The 12505-nt window shown below is 40.5% G+C and overlaps 1 protein-coding gene across 9 annotated transcripts in view; it reads left to right on the forward strand.

Moving 5' to 3' along the window:
• The window catches only part of TNS3 (tensin 3), a 201500-nt gene extending 189234 nt beyond the window's left edge, over positions 1 to 12266 (forward strand). For all 9 annotated transcript variants that reach the window (XM_065665617.1, XM_065665618.1, XM_065665619.1 and 6 more), the window contains 6 exons: positions 999 to 1076; positions 3066 to 3143; positions 6636 to 6804; positions 7765 to 7833; positions 7960 to 7986; positions 8954 to 12266. In XM_065665617.1, coding sequence (XP_065521689.1) covers positions 999 to 1076; positions 3066 to 3143; positions 6636 to 6804; positions 7765 to 7833; positions 7960 to 7986; positions 8954 to 9098 — 566 coding nt within the window. In that variant the 3' untranslated portion in view covers positions 9099 to 12266. The remainder of the gene's footprint in view (positions 1 to 998; positions 1077 to 3065; positions 3144 to 6635; positions 6805 to 7764; positions 7834 to 7959; positions 7987 to 8953) is intronic.
• Positions 12267 to 12505: the final 239 nt, after the last annotated feature.

A 12505-nucleotide genomic window follows, 5' to 3' on the forward strand; every position in this document is an offset into this window, starting at 1 on the left:
GAGGGGTGACCTCATCAATGTTTACAAATATGTAAAGGGTAGGTGTCAGGATGATGGAGCTAGGCTTTTTTCAGTGATATCCAGTGATAGGACAAGGGGCAATGGGTGTAAACTGGAGCATAGGAAGTTCCACGTTAACATCAGGAAGAACTTCTTTACTGTAAGAGTGACAGAGCACTGGAACAGGTTGCCCAGGGGGGTTGTGGAGTCTCCTACACTGGAGATATTCAAGGCCCGCCTGGACAAGTTCCTGTGTGATGTACTGTAGGTTACCCTGCTCTTGCAGGGGGGTTGGACTAGATGATCTTTTTAGGTCCCTTCCAACCCTTGGGATTCTGTGTGATTCTGTGATTCTGTGAATATCATTCCTTCATCTGACTTCTCATAGTCTTACAGACTTCTTAAAGACATGCTAATGTCAAAGCTAACTAATGTGTAATTATTTTAAGTCAAGTCCAAATGACAGAAGGGACTTTGAAAAGAAGAATAATTTCTCTAGACCATCTTTGATGCTTTCAGAAGCACAAAATAGGTGTGTGTAGACAAAGCACTATGCAGTGGAGACTAGGTGGCTCAGAGGCAGAACTCCTCATAGCTTTGACCCTTGTGCTCTTACCATCTTCATAAAATTCTACTACATTTAAGGTAGCTGAAGTTAAGAGCGTTGAAAGGAATTTACTTTCATGTTACTTTTTTTTTTTTTTGTCATTTTTGTGCTTTCTCCAGTTAAAGCAAAGGTTAGGATTTAAGCAGGGAAAAGGGGGCATATGATTGTGATTATGAGTTCAAGTACATCCAAGTGGGAAAGCGCTGGGAAGCATGAATACATTAAAGTTGACCGAAGAAGGTCTCAGCTTAGGTGCCAAGAGAATATTTTTTTAAAGGGCAGGGGGGAAGGCCCCTTGATCTATAAAATACTTGAGAGCCAACATAACTGTTCAGCATTCTTGTTGTCTGCCAAGTTAACTGTGCATGTCTTGTTACTCTTCTGACCACAGGGAGTTTGACAGCTCTGGTGTATCAGCATTCCATCACCCCACTGGCATTGCCCTGCAAGCTCCTCATCCCAGACAGAGGTAAGCTTGTTAAAGTACAGAAGAGATATACCCAGCCAAGCTCTGCTTCAAAGTGCCAGTGTCTGAAGGCAGGTGAAGATGTCACAAGCTGAGATCTAAGCAAGAATGCAGAGGGAAGGAAGCTGCATTTTGAAAGTGGTTCTTCAGTACTGCTGATGGCTCTTACCCAAGGTGTATCTGTGGGCAGACCAGTACTGTGATACTCCAGTTACAAACACACGTGTCATGGAAGTCCACACAGTAAATCTGCCATGTAGGAAGACAGATGTACTTCTTAGACATGAAATTACACCTGTGTAAAGTTAGATGTAGCCACTCATTCAGGTCTGGGTAGCAAAAGGGAAGGCAAGTAGGTAAAGAAAACAAAGTGTCCTGAGTATGACACTGGCAGGGAGGCAGCAGCAGCTTACATAGGTCTGAATATTGTTTAAATAAGTGATCAAAAAGCCTGTGTTAAATCATGGAATGTAATTCTAATTCTGGTTGTGGTGATTTCGTAAACCACTCTTAAGACAACAGCAAAATGTAGTTCTGGCTTTCCCCTAATTCAGTTGTCTGTTACTCTCCCACACGAAGTTAACACCACATGTATTATTGAAATATTAAACATTCTTGTGGTTTTCTACTGAACTCTGTAAGCGTTTGTTAAAGGCCATGTGTCAGTGTTCAAACATAGCATTGGAATTATGCAAATACATTAATGAAACCATTTTAGCACAAAACCATGATATGGTAGATGTGACCAGAGATCTCTTTATATGGCAAAGCAGCATGGTAGGTGGGCTTGTTCTTACCCTGCTCACCTAAAATGGAAAGCTCCTTCACTCTAGCAGAAGTGCAGGACCGAAACATTTGCCTTGTCCTGATAAACATTATCAGAGTGAATTTTTATTGTGGATTTATTTTTTAATCCAATTTGATCACACACTTCAAGATGATCTTCTGTGGTTAATGATTCTGGACATGGTGTGTGGAGTATTTAAAGCATATGGCTAACTCTGAACATGTTAATATTGTCACATACCTTATTACTGCTTTCTTCCTCATTTGAATGAATTCAAAGACAGCATGCATCATGTTAAATAAAGCAGTGAGATCTGTTTACATGCATATATGTAACTGAAAGAGCATACTGATGAACAGTTTTCTCACTGATTTTAACTGGGAGGCAAATATTCCACTGCTGTCTTAATGGTTCAGATGTTTGTTTTCTACATGAGTATGAAGAAAAGAGGATTATGTTGTCATGTTCTGAATCAAAATACTATTAATTGATTTCATTGTAGAAACACAATTTCCTATAGGGATGCTGGGGAGGGACTATTCGTCAGGGACTATAGTGACAGGACAAGGGGTAACGGGTTAAAACTTAAACAGGGGAAGTTTAGATTGGACATAAGGAGGAAGTTCTTTCCTGTTAGGGTGGTGAGGCACTGGAATGGGTTGCCTAGGGAGGTTGTGAATGCTCCATCCCTGGCAGTGTTCAAGGCCAGGTTGGATGAAGCCTTGGGTGGGATGGTTTAGTGTGAGGTGTCCCTGCCTATGGCAGGGGGTTGGAACTAGATGATCTTGAGGTCCTTTCCAACCCTAACTATTCTATGATTCTATGAAATTAGTGTAAATAATACAGAATGAATGAGATAATGAAAACTGCACTATTTAAAATGAGGGTTATAATAAGGGAATAGAGTTATTAATATTGTTTTAATGTGGTGGTGTGTGTGTCCCTTATGCTATGTAGTTATGTCTTACTGTCAGGAAGTAAAGGTTGAGCATCCCTCCTGCAATGCTGGAGGCAAAAAGAAGTGATGCAGCACAAAAGCCACATGAATGACTGTAGTTGCAGTTACAAGATTATTTCAGAGTTCTGGCCAACACTTGGCCAGTGGGCGAGATGACAATTCTAAAAGCTGAATTCATACTTGTCTGAGTGTGTTGATCTGTCGATTCAAGTCCAAACAAGACATGGGCTGTGTTTTCTGTTTGCAGATCCCTTGGAGGAGACAGCAGAAACTTCTCCACAGACTGCTGCAAACTCAGCAGCGGAGCTTCTTAAACAGGGTGCAGGTCTGTTAAACCTTTACTTTGCATTTGACTGGCACCAAATTTTGTGTCTTACAGCCTGGGAGAAGCTGAAGCTTAGACTAGACTGGAGGATGTTTAAAGGGAGCAGTTAAATTTAGACTGCTGTGTAGAAGCGTAAAGGGCATTGTGAGGATATATACCAAATTCTTTTTGGTTTCTCCAACCAGGTCCTAAACTACAACCCTGTGTTTGCTTTCCAGTCACGTCTCCTATGGGAATCTGAAGTACACATAGGTTGGCTCAAGCACAGCAATTTTTAAGCAGCCACATTGTTTTCATAACTGATGAACTTAGAGAAGGTATTTTCAACCTGTGGTTGCAGAGGTTCATGAACTATGTCTGAGGTCTGCAAAGGGCAACTAAAGAGTGTGTTCAGTAGCAGTCATAACACACTGTTGTTGGACATGGTGCTCTGAGTACCCCCTTATAATCTTATGGCTTTCCTTAGTAGAAATGCAGCCACTGTGTTACTCCCCTATATCGTGTCCAGGGGATACTGCCCATGCCCTCCCATGCTCCCTCGTTTTCAGTCTGCTATGAATTCTCCCCGGGATCTGTCTGTCCACCAGATTAGTCCCATTAGAGCAGGAGAATACACTGCATTTGACATACTCCATGCCTTTGTGAGAATGCTGCCTCTTTGCCCCCACCCAGTTCAGGGCATTTCTGAAGGGGGCACTTGCCAAGCTGAGCTGCTCTGGAGAGTGTTGCTCCTTGCTTGTGCAGCAGTCTGCTTTGATCTGAGTACCCCTTCAAGTGCTGTAATCAAGCAGGCATGTGTGGCTGAGGCAATGGCAAGCCTTTGTGAGGCTGTGCCAGGAGTGAGCACACATTGGCCTTGGCCTTTCTGTCTGCTGGTGCTGACAGGTTTATTGTGGCCAACAGGGGAAGAGAAACTAGGACTCATTTTTGTAGAACTTTCCCTCTTCCAAACCTGCCTGGACGCATTCCTGTGTGACCTGCTCTAGGTGGCCCTGCCTTGGCAGGGGGTTGGAGCAGGTGATATCCAGAGGTCTCTTCCAGCCCTGGCAATTCTGTGAAAGCCCAGCAAAAGAGGCATGTGTTGTCTTTTGAGAAATGTTGGGTTTTGCTTGACCAGGCAGTGCTTTTCAAGCAAAAAGAAATAATCCTTGCTTCATCTGGGGCAGTAGACAGGTAACTCCTTATGGCAGTTATCACATCATGAGTCATTTGGGAAACAGTACATTTAGGTTTTAGTTGCTGGTGGTTTTGTTTTTAGACAGGGGTTTGGGACCTGAATAGACGAATTAGCTAGGGGAGATGCTCAGAGGGTTTTTTGCCTAGATATATCATTTCCCACTGATTTTCCATGTTTCAGAGGTCCTTCTCCAGTCATAGAGACGTTCTAGTTGTGGAATTCAGTACTGAAATGCAGACCCAAAACATAAATTGTTTCTTTTCCAACTCTCTGAGCTGTGTGGGCACCTGCAGTTTAGGCAAAGCAGATTCACTTTTGCCCTGCCCTGCTTTACAAGCAAACAAATTAAGATGTATTTTCCTGAAGGATCATTTTTTTATATCTGTCTGAGAAAACCTAATGAGCATTTCCAGTCATTATCTGAATGCAGAAGCTGACTGGAAATCCTTTGGAAATCCTGTGGAAAATGAGAGCAGCAACACTGCAGGGAAGCTGCACTGCACGAAAGACACATGTATTCCTTTTGCTTTAGCCTTGAGTATCATTTCTGTGGGATTGCTGTCATTAGATTCCCCATCTAACATTACCCGTCTTAATTAAGGTATCCTCCAGCCTTTCTCATTACCTGTCCTTTCCTGTAATCTCCTCCTTAAGCTGACACTTTCCAATACTTCTGAAACAGGTTCCACTTACTGGTTTTTGTGCTACAGAAGTAAAGCCAGACACAGTATTTGGTGATGTGTTTTGAACTGTCACACTGAGGGCAATTTAGGCAAAATGCTTGGTTGATTCATTTAGAAACACAACTTTGAACACATTCTGTTGACACCAGTGCAGTGTGTGACAGAAGAGGAAGCGAAGCACTTCCTCTGGGTCTCCAAAGTGGAGTGTGACTGTGAAACAAGGCAAGCTTCCTGTGGTGGGAAGGGCTGAAAGGATAATGAAGCGCTTTAAAACTATACCAAACATACACCGTAATGACGTGAGGAGAGCTTATGGTTTGGAATGTTATTTACCATTTTGGATAGACATGACAGAAAGCTGTTCAGTGAGGAAGGCCTCATTGAACTTGCCATTCATCACCTTAAATGCCTCTCTGCATGAATTGTAATTGAATAGTAATTGATTCAAACAAAGGTTGTTGAAACAGTCACACCAATGTGCAAGTACATTTGGGAAATTTGATGCTTTCAAATAAAACAAATCTCTGGATCCCTTCTTCAACTGACAGGCACCAGAGCTTGAAGTTATTGGGCTGATCATCATGCTGGGATCTAACTCATGCTTATCAGTCATTAACTGTGCAACTGCTAAGTTGTTTTGAAAGTGCCAATGCCTAGCTGTGTATTTTATGTAGCTAGTCATAGGAGAAAGCTTTAGTCAGATTACAGAATAGCCATATGAGAAGAGAAGCTATTAGATTTAATTTAGTCTTTGCTTTCATATTAATTAAGGTTGGCAAGTCAAACTAAACTGCTAAACAGATGAAATGTTAGATGGTAATTTGCATGCATCAGCTGCCAGAGTTGTAACCTCCGTCCTGGATACCTACGCAAATATTTTATCAAAACACAAAGTCTGTCAGCACCTGTGTTTCACTATGGATGTGTTTAATCCTGCTTGCTTGTGCTGCAGAGTAAGACAGAGGACTTTCCAAGAGCAAAAATGCTCTTAACCTGCTTGCAAATTTTACTTTATAACAAAGTATTTAAGTCCCAAAGTATTTAAGCATGTGAATAATTCTATATAATAGTAATTAACACTGTATGCTGTTATATGGTAGTTACCATATAGTACTGTCTAGTATTATACAGTATTATAATTTAGTATATAACGCTATATAATATGAATACTTACTTTCCTAGTGTTTGCTGCAGATTTAATCTGAGACAGGCCTGTGATCTCCAGAATTTAGTCTTGAACTATGAAGAAAAATACTCTTCCCCCTGAGGGTGCTGAGGCGCTGACACAGGGTGCCCAGAGAAGCTGCGGCTGCCCCATTCCTAGCAGCGTTCAAGGCCAGGTTGGATGGGGCTTGGAGCAACCTGGTCTAGTGGAAGGTGTCCCTGCCCATAGCAGGGGATTGGAACTGGATAATTGCAGGGTCCTTTCCAACCCAAAAAGTTTGTGATTCTATGATTCTATGAAGCAACAGTGGAACATGGTGAGGCACACACAGAATGTTTGCTGCTGGTCTTCCCTGTTTGCTTTACAAAGGTGGAAAGTTTACATGTTGTTTGGTTTTGTTCAAAAGACACCTGTTTGATTGCTGCTCGGTAATGACCTCTTGAAGTCTTTCCCCTCTTTCATTACAGCATGTAACGTCTGGTACCTGAACTCAGTGGAGATGGAGTCCCTCACAGGCTACCAGGCAGTACAGAAAGCCTTGAGCCTGACACTGATGCAAGACCCTTCTCCTGTCTCAACCATTGTCCATTTCAAAGTGTCTGCGCAGGGAATCACGTTGACAGATAATCAAAGAAAGTAAGAGAATATCCAGGCTTGTCCCCTACGTGTGTTGGCTGCTGTTGATTTTCCTAGTTACATTTTGCACTCTCTGTCTCAGAGGATAATAGGATATATTAAGGAATGACAGTGAAAGAGCCAGCTGTCCAAAGGACTGGAGAATGTTTGAAGCTGTGGACGTTACGTTCCACATGTCAGCTTTTACATCTGGAAGGTCACTTTGCCATGGCATTTTTTTTTCTAATGAAAGAAAAAGTAATGGCTTTGCCAGCATTTGATATTCAGCCTATTCACTGACATAATTTATCGTCATGCTATCTTTCACCAGTATCAACAGAGTTGGCCTAAGCAGACAATGAGCATCACTGTGTAATTGAAATAGGGCTTCGGATAGCCTATAAAATACTATGATACAAAGGTAATTTATGTTTACTTTGTACTGAATGCTGTTAAGGCTACCACAAAGCCTTTAGCTTTGATAACTGACAATTACAAAGGAGGGACAACAGGAATTTGTTCTAGGTTAAAATAAAAAGAAGTGCCAGACTTCTTAATTGCATGGGGTCTGCAAGTGCTTACAGCAGATCAGGGACAAAACCTTACATGATAATGCCTACGAGTGCTTGTATTTTGAAACTTAATATATTCACAAGTTCCAAGAAGTTGTATTCCCACAGACACAGTATCTAAATGGCCATTTTTTTGTAAACCCCCCCCCGTTTCGTACTTCTAGTTCTTTTTCTTAGCTTGAGGGTCAGTTTTGCTTTGGTTCAAAAACTTGATGTTACTATTCTAAATATGGACTTATTTGGTTGGAGCAGTTCAGGTGGCTTTCAAAGTCATTCGTAGATAGCAAAAAGAGTATATTGTCATGGTTAAATTGTGATGAAATGTAGTTTATTTTTCAGATCTGTTTATTATTTAATATTTTAAGCATCTTAACTAGTCCTAAAACTTGCTCTCTTTCTTTCTACCCAGACTCTTTTTTCGGCGACATTATCCAGTCAACACTGTTATTTTCTGTGCTTTGGATCCACAGGACAGAAAGTAAGGAAGACAAGCAGTGTTTCTAATGTACTGTTTATATTGTTGATCTAAAAGAAAAAAACTAACATAGATTTCATTTTTATTTCTTTTTTTGTTTTCTTTACTGTTTCCTACATGGACAACCAGATGGATGAAAGATGGCCTTTCTGCAAAGTAAGTGGGCACCTGTCTGAGCCTCTTTTAACTGAATGTTTTAGGAATATCAGTTTCTTAGTGTTCTATATTATCCTTGTCAGAGATGTAGAAGGGAAAGCAGCTGTTCTGAGACAAAAATCTCTCTGCCCACTGTAATTAGACTTTAGTTACTTCATCTGCACCTCTGCAAGTCAGGGCCTAATTATGTGATAGTGGGATGTCTGGAGCCCGAGTTAGTGTGGTTTACTAAGGCTGCAGGTCTATGACTTGAGTAAAGTTTCAGAAATAAAACCAGCCATTTGCTACTTAGTCTTGTGTTCCATTTGTCCAGCAACGCTAACACAAGCTTACTTGTCCCACTCAGACTGATAGCTCTAAAAAAGAAAACCCCCCACTCAGCAGATAGATAAAAACACTCCCAGCAGTACTAGTGTGTGGCATAAATATATACTTACCAGTGGACTGCAAAGCGCTTTCTGTTGAAGGCAAGCATCATTGTTCCCCCCTTATCAAAAGAAAACTCCTAAACAGGGAGAGCTTAAGCACTGGCTTCTGGAAAGGAACAGAAATAGATTGCTTTAGTCCTATTTCCAGTACTCTGTCTGCTGAGATCCATGGCCTTCAAACCCACTTTTTAGGCCATTCCTGACACATCACACCAAATACCCGCCAAGGCAGGTAAAAGAACAGCAGTACTGAATGAGATCCAGTATATTCCCCAAGGTCAGCAGCATGTCTCTGACAGCAGACTGTGCGGGATCCAATACAGAGCAGAAGGAAGGGGACAGTCTCTTTAGCTGATTGTGTCTGTCCTGAGCCACTTAGGAGCTCTTGAGTTGGCTGATGCACCTGAACAACCACTGTGTTCAGCAGTCTCCCAGGACCTTGTCGATCAGAAGAGATGAAGTCTTATTTGTGCTTTTGGCTTGTGCAGTATTGTTTCTGCTTTATGAAATGAGGCAATGCCTGTCTGTTGCCCTTGCAGAGTATTTGGGTTCGTTGCCCGGAAGCAAGGCAGTGCCACGGACAACATATGCCACCTATTTGCAGAGCATGATCCAGAGCAACCTGCCAGCGCCATTGTGAACTTTGTATCAAAGGTCATGATCGGATCCCAGAAGAAGATCTGATGCCTTCACATCCTTGACTCAGAGCTCTTCACTGATTCCACTGAAGGAAAGCACTGTGAGAGAGGGAGAAAGCGTATTCAGCAGCAATGCCTGACCCTTGTCATTCCTAAGAAGGAAAGCAGAGGACGGTCTAGCTGCATTCTGTCACAAGAGCCTTGTGTTTGCCTTTTCTTTGAAGATGCCTCTAACTTAACAAAGCATTAATTCTTTGTTTTTATAACAAAAGACAAAACAAAAGAAAGTGGGTGCCGCCCAAACCCGTGAGGCCCAAACCCGAGTGAAGCATAAATGAAAACTTTTCTCCTGAAGGGTTTCTGATATATTTTCACATGCTGTTTCTCACCATCTGTTGGAGCAGAAATACTCACTAGGCTGTGCTACTTCTTTTGTGCAGAAAATGTTTTGTATAACCTCCAAAGACACTTGCCAGAGTTGCATCAATGGTAGCTGTAGGCCTTGCAAACATGCTCTTTAGGGAATGATGGTCTGAGGAAGACTATTTGCTCTTCCCTTCATCCTTATGTGATCAGTGATGGGAACTGAATGGAGAAAGGGGAAGATGTACGTGAAGAGAAGGTTTGTGCAAGTTGATTTCTGATCAGGAGCGGAAATGTGGAGCATTCAGGGAGGTTGCTCTGTGTTAAGAGGGCTGGGTTGGTTTAGTTGGAAAAATTCTAAATAGGGGAGAGGTGGCAGAAAACAGTTGTGTGGAAATCTATAATTGGGGTTTTTGTATTATTTTTTTATACAGAGAACTAAGCAGGGAAGATTCTGTATTATAATAATTACAGGATAAAAATGAGGGAAAAAAGAAGAAAATTTTATAATTTATACTTTTTTTAACCTTTGCCAGATTATTTATAGTAGATCTCAGATCTTGGTATGTCATAGAGATACTCTTAAACTAAGCCATTGTTGGGCTTTGCCTCTTTAGCTCTATTTTGCATAAGTAGAAGTGTTTATAGCCTGTGCCTTGCTAAATAGAGTCGCATAGTTTGACTTTTGTCTAACAGTGATAAGCTACTTCCCATTTCCTGTCTCTGCAGTACTGTTTTGGTAGTAATATTTGTTCCCCTACCTAATACATAATTCTATTTGTGGATTCTTCCAGCCCCATTTTTATTGGAGTTTTATGGATTTTTTTGCTTTTTTCCCCCTTTGATCTTTAGGAACTATTTTTGGTTTATAATATCTTTTTTTTAAGAATTCCTTGAGTTTGGAAATCTAAAGGGAATGGAATATATTTTGTTACTCTGTCTGACTTCTTGAGAGCATTTATGTAATGATTTCTACAACTGTCACACTTGCACAGATCTCTGTATGTGTACATTGGTATTTTAAATGCATAACAGAGTGCTGGTTACCTTTACAGAAAGCTGATAAGGTAGATTACAGTGGAAAACTTCACGAGAAGAGCAAGCCACTGAAGTCTACTCTGGAACTACCATTCACTTCAAAAAGAGCAGTACTAGACCCCTGTATCACAACTGATGGTAATAAAACAGCTTCACCTGTGACAGTGCTGAAAAGCTTTATTGCCTCTATTTGATGTGTGGCTGTCAACATTATAGCAACAAACTGAGAAATAAAATGACATGCTGAATTTGGCATGCCAATGCATGAGGCACTGGATCAACTAGTAACTGTACCTACTTGGAGGATTTAATCATTTTGTTCACTTTTACTAAATAATAGTTAAATGGAATGGGGAACTCTGGTTGGGCTGTATGGTAAGAAGTTTCCACCAATTTGGTCTGTCCTGTATAAATTATGATCTGTCTTTTATTAACAGCTCTCTCCCTATTTCCTAAAGTATTAGGATCATGGAAACGTTACTCATTGACCATAGCCAAAGTTACTGATGTAACTATGAATTCTGTATAAATAACTTGATACTTTTTAAAAGGCAGAGGGTGAGGAACAGAGGGAGAGAGAAAAAATACTTGAAGTTAAATGTATTTGGACTGGGAAGTGGAGAATCAGTAGCAGTGGGCACTGGATGTCTGTAAAAGGGTGAAGCAATCCAAAGCATAGTAGCTACCGTTGAAGCAACAAAGGCAAGTGCTTCTGATCTGTACCAAATACTTCTGTTCTTCTCACACAGAGGTATCCTACTTAAACAGTGTTCATGTACCATGCAAAAGGGAATGCAGCTCTTGAGGAGTTTTGATCCTTTTGAAACATGTGAGGACAAGTTTCCCTTTAATATTCAGCCAGTTGAAGGCCAGTGAATTTTTCCCGCTGACATCTCAATTACATGTAAGTCTGAATTAGATTTAATCCAATGTGTTGTGAGCATTGAAATGAGAAGGAATTTTTACTACATTTTTTTTGCTTCTGTAGATGACACAATTCAGCGTGTCTTGTTAGACACCATGTGTTGGCCTTTGGGCTGAAAATAAAGTGTCCTTTTTTTCCCCAATTTTATCATTTCCATTCAGGGCCTTATTTTTTTAGTCCCTGTACTTTCTCAAGCTGCTGGATTCAAGAGCATAAGGAATTGAACGCTGACATTCCTGGTGGTGTTTCCTGGGAGTTTAGCTCTACTTGGTAAGTGGGGAGAAAAGAAGTTGCCCTGTTTCTAAGGAAGGTGTTTTATAATGCGTTCCTTTGGATGTTATATTGCCACCTGCTTTTGCTTTTAATGAATTAAAAAATGCACAAAGCAAAATAATTCTGTATGTACCATTATGTAGTGTATGTAGAAAGATACTCATGAAACACTTGTTCATGGCAAATACAAGACTAAATAGTTAATACAGCACTTTCTTTCAAGGTTTTTGGTAGATGTGTATATGCAGTTTCATAACTAATGGCAGCAAGTGACATACGTATTTAGCCAGACTCCTATTAACCTTCTTAGTAAATGTACTACTATAATCGTACAGTGTTAAAACTACAAAAATGCTGAAAGCCATGTTTTTAATTGAATGATTTCCATGTATCCAACAGTATCATTAAAAAAAATAATCTCATGTTTCCTTCTTGGTTTTACCTACTAGTGCAAATTTTTGTCTTTTTCTTGAAACTGTAAAGAAGCATCAGAAGGTCTCCAGTATGTAAATGAATGTTCTATAAATTCTTTGTATAGTCATTTTCTCTGCTCTTCAGATATCGCCTCTGTTCAGATTATAATAAAATGATGAATGTGAAATTTCACAACACAAATGTTACAGGCCAGTCTGCTTGGAAAGAACGTTACCTTCTGGCAATGCTAATAACCAAAACCTTGGTGAGATAAAAATAGTTTGTGTGCTGGAACAGCAGTTTAGTTTAGTTCCTTCTTCTTTCAAGGACTTGATGTCACATGAGTATGTGTTTGTGGTTCAAGTCTGTGATTTTCCTAGTTCATTTGCTGTTAGAATGACATGAAAGTGCCTTTTGCCTGCATTGCTTATTTCAGTGTA

Source organism: Lathamus discolor, chromosome 2 (assembly GCF_037157495.1).
Source record: "Lathamus discolor isolate bLatDis1 chromosome 2, bLatDis1.hap1, whole genome shotgun sequence".
NCBI lineage: Eukaryota > Metazoa > Chordata > Aves > Psittaciformes > Psittacidae > Lathamus > Lathamus discolor.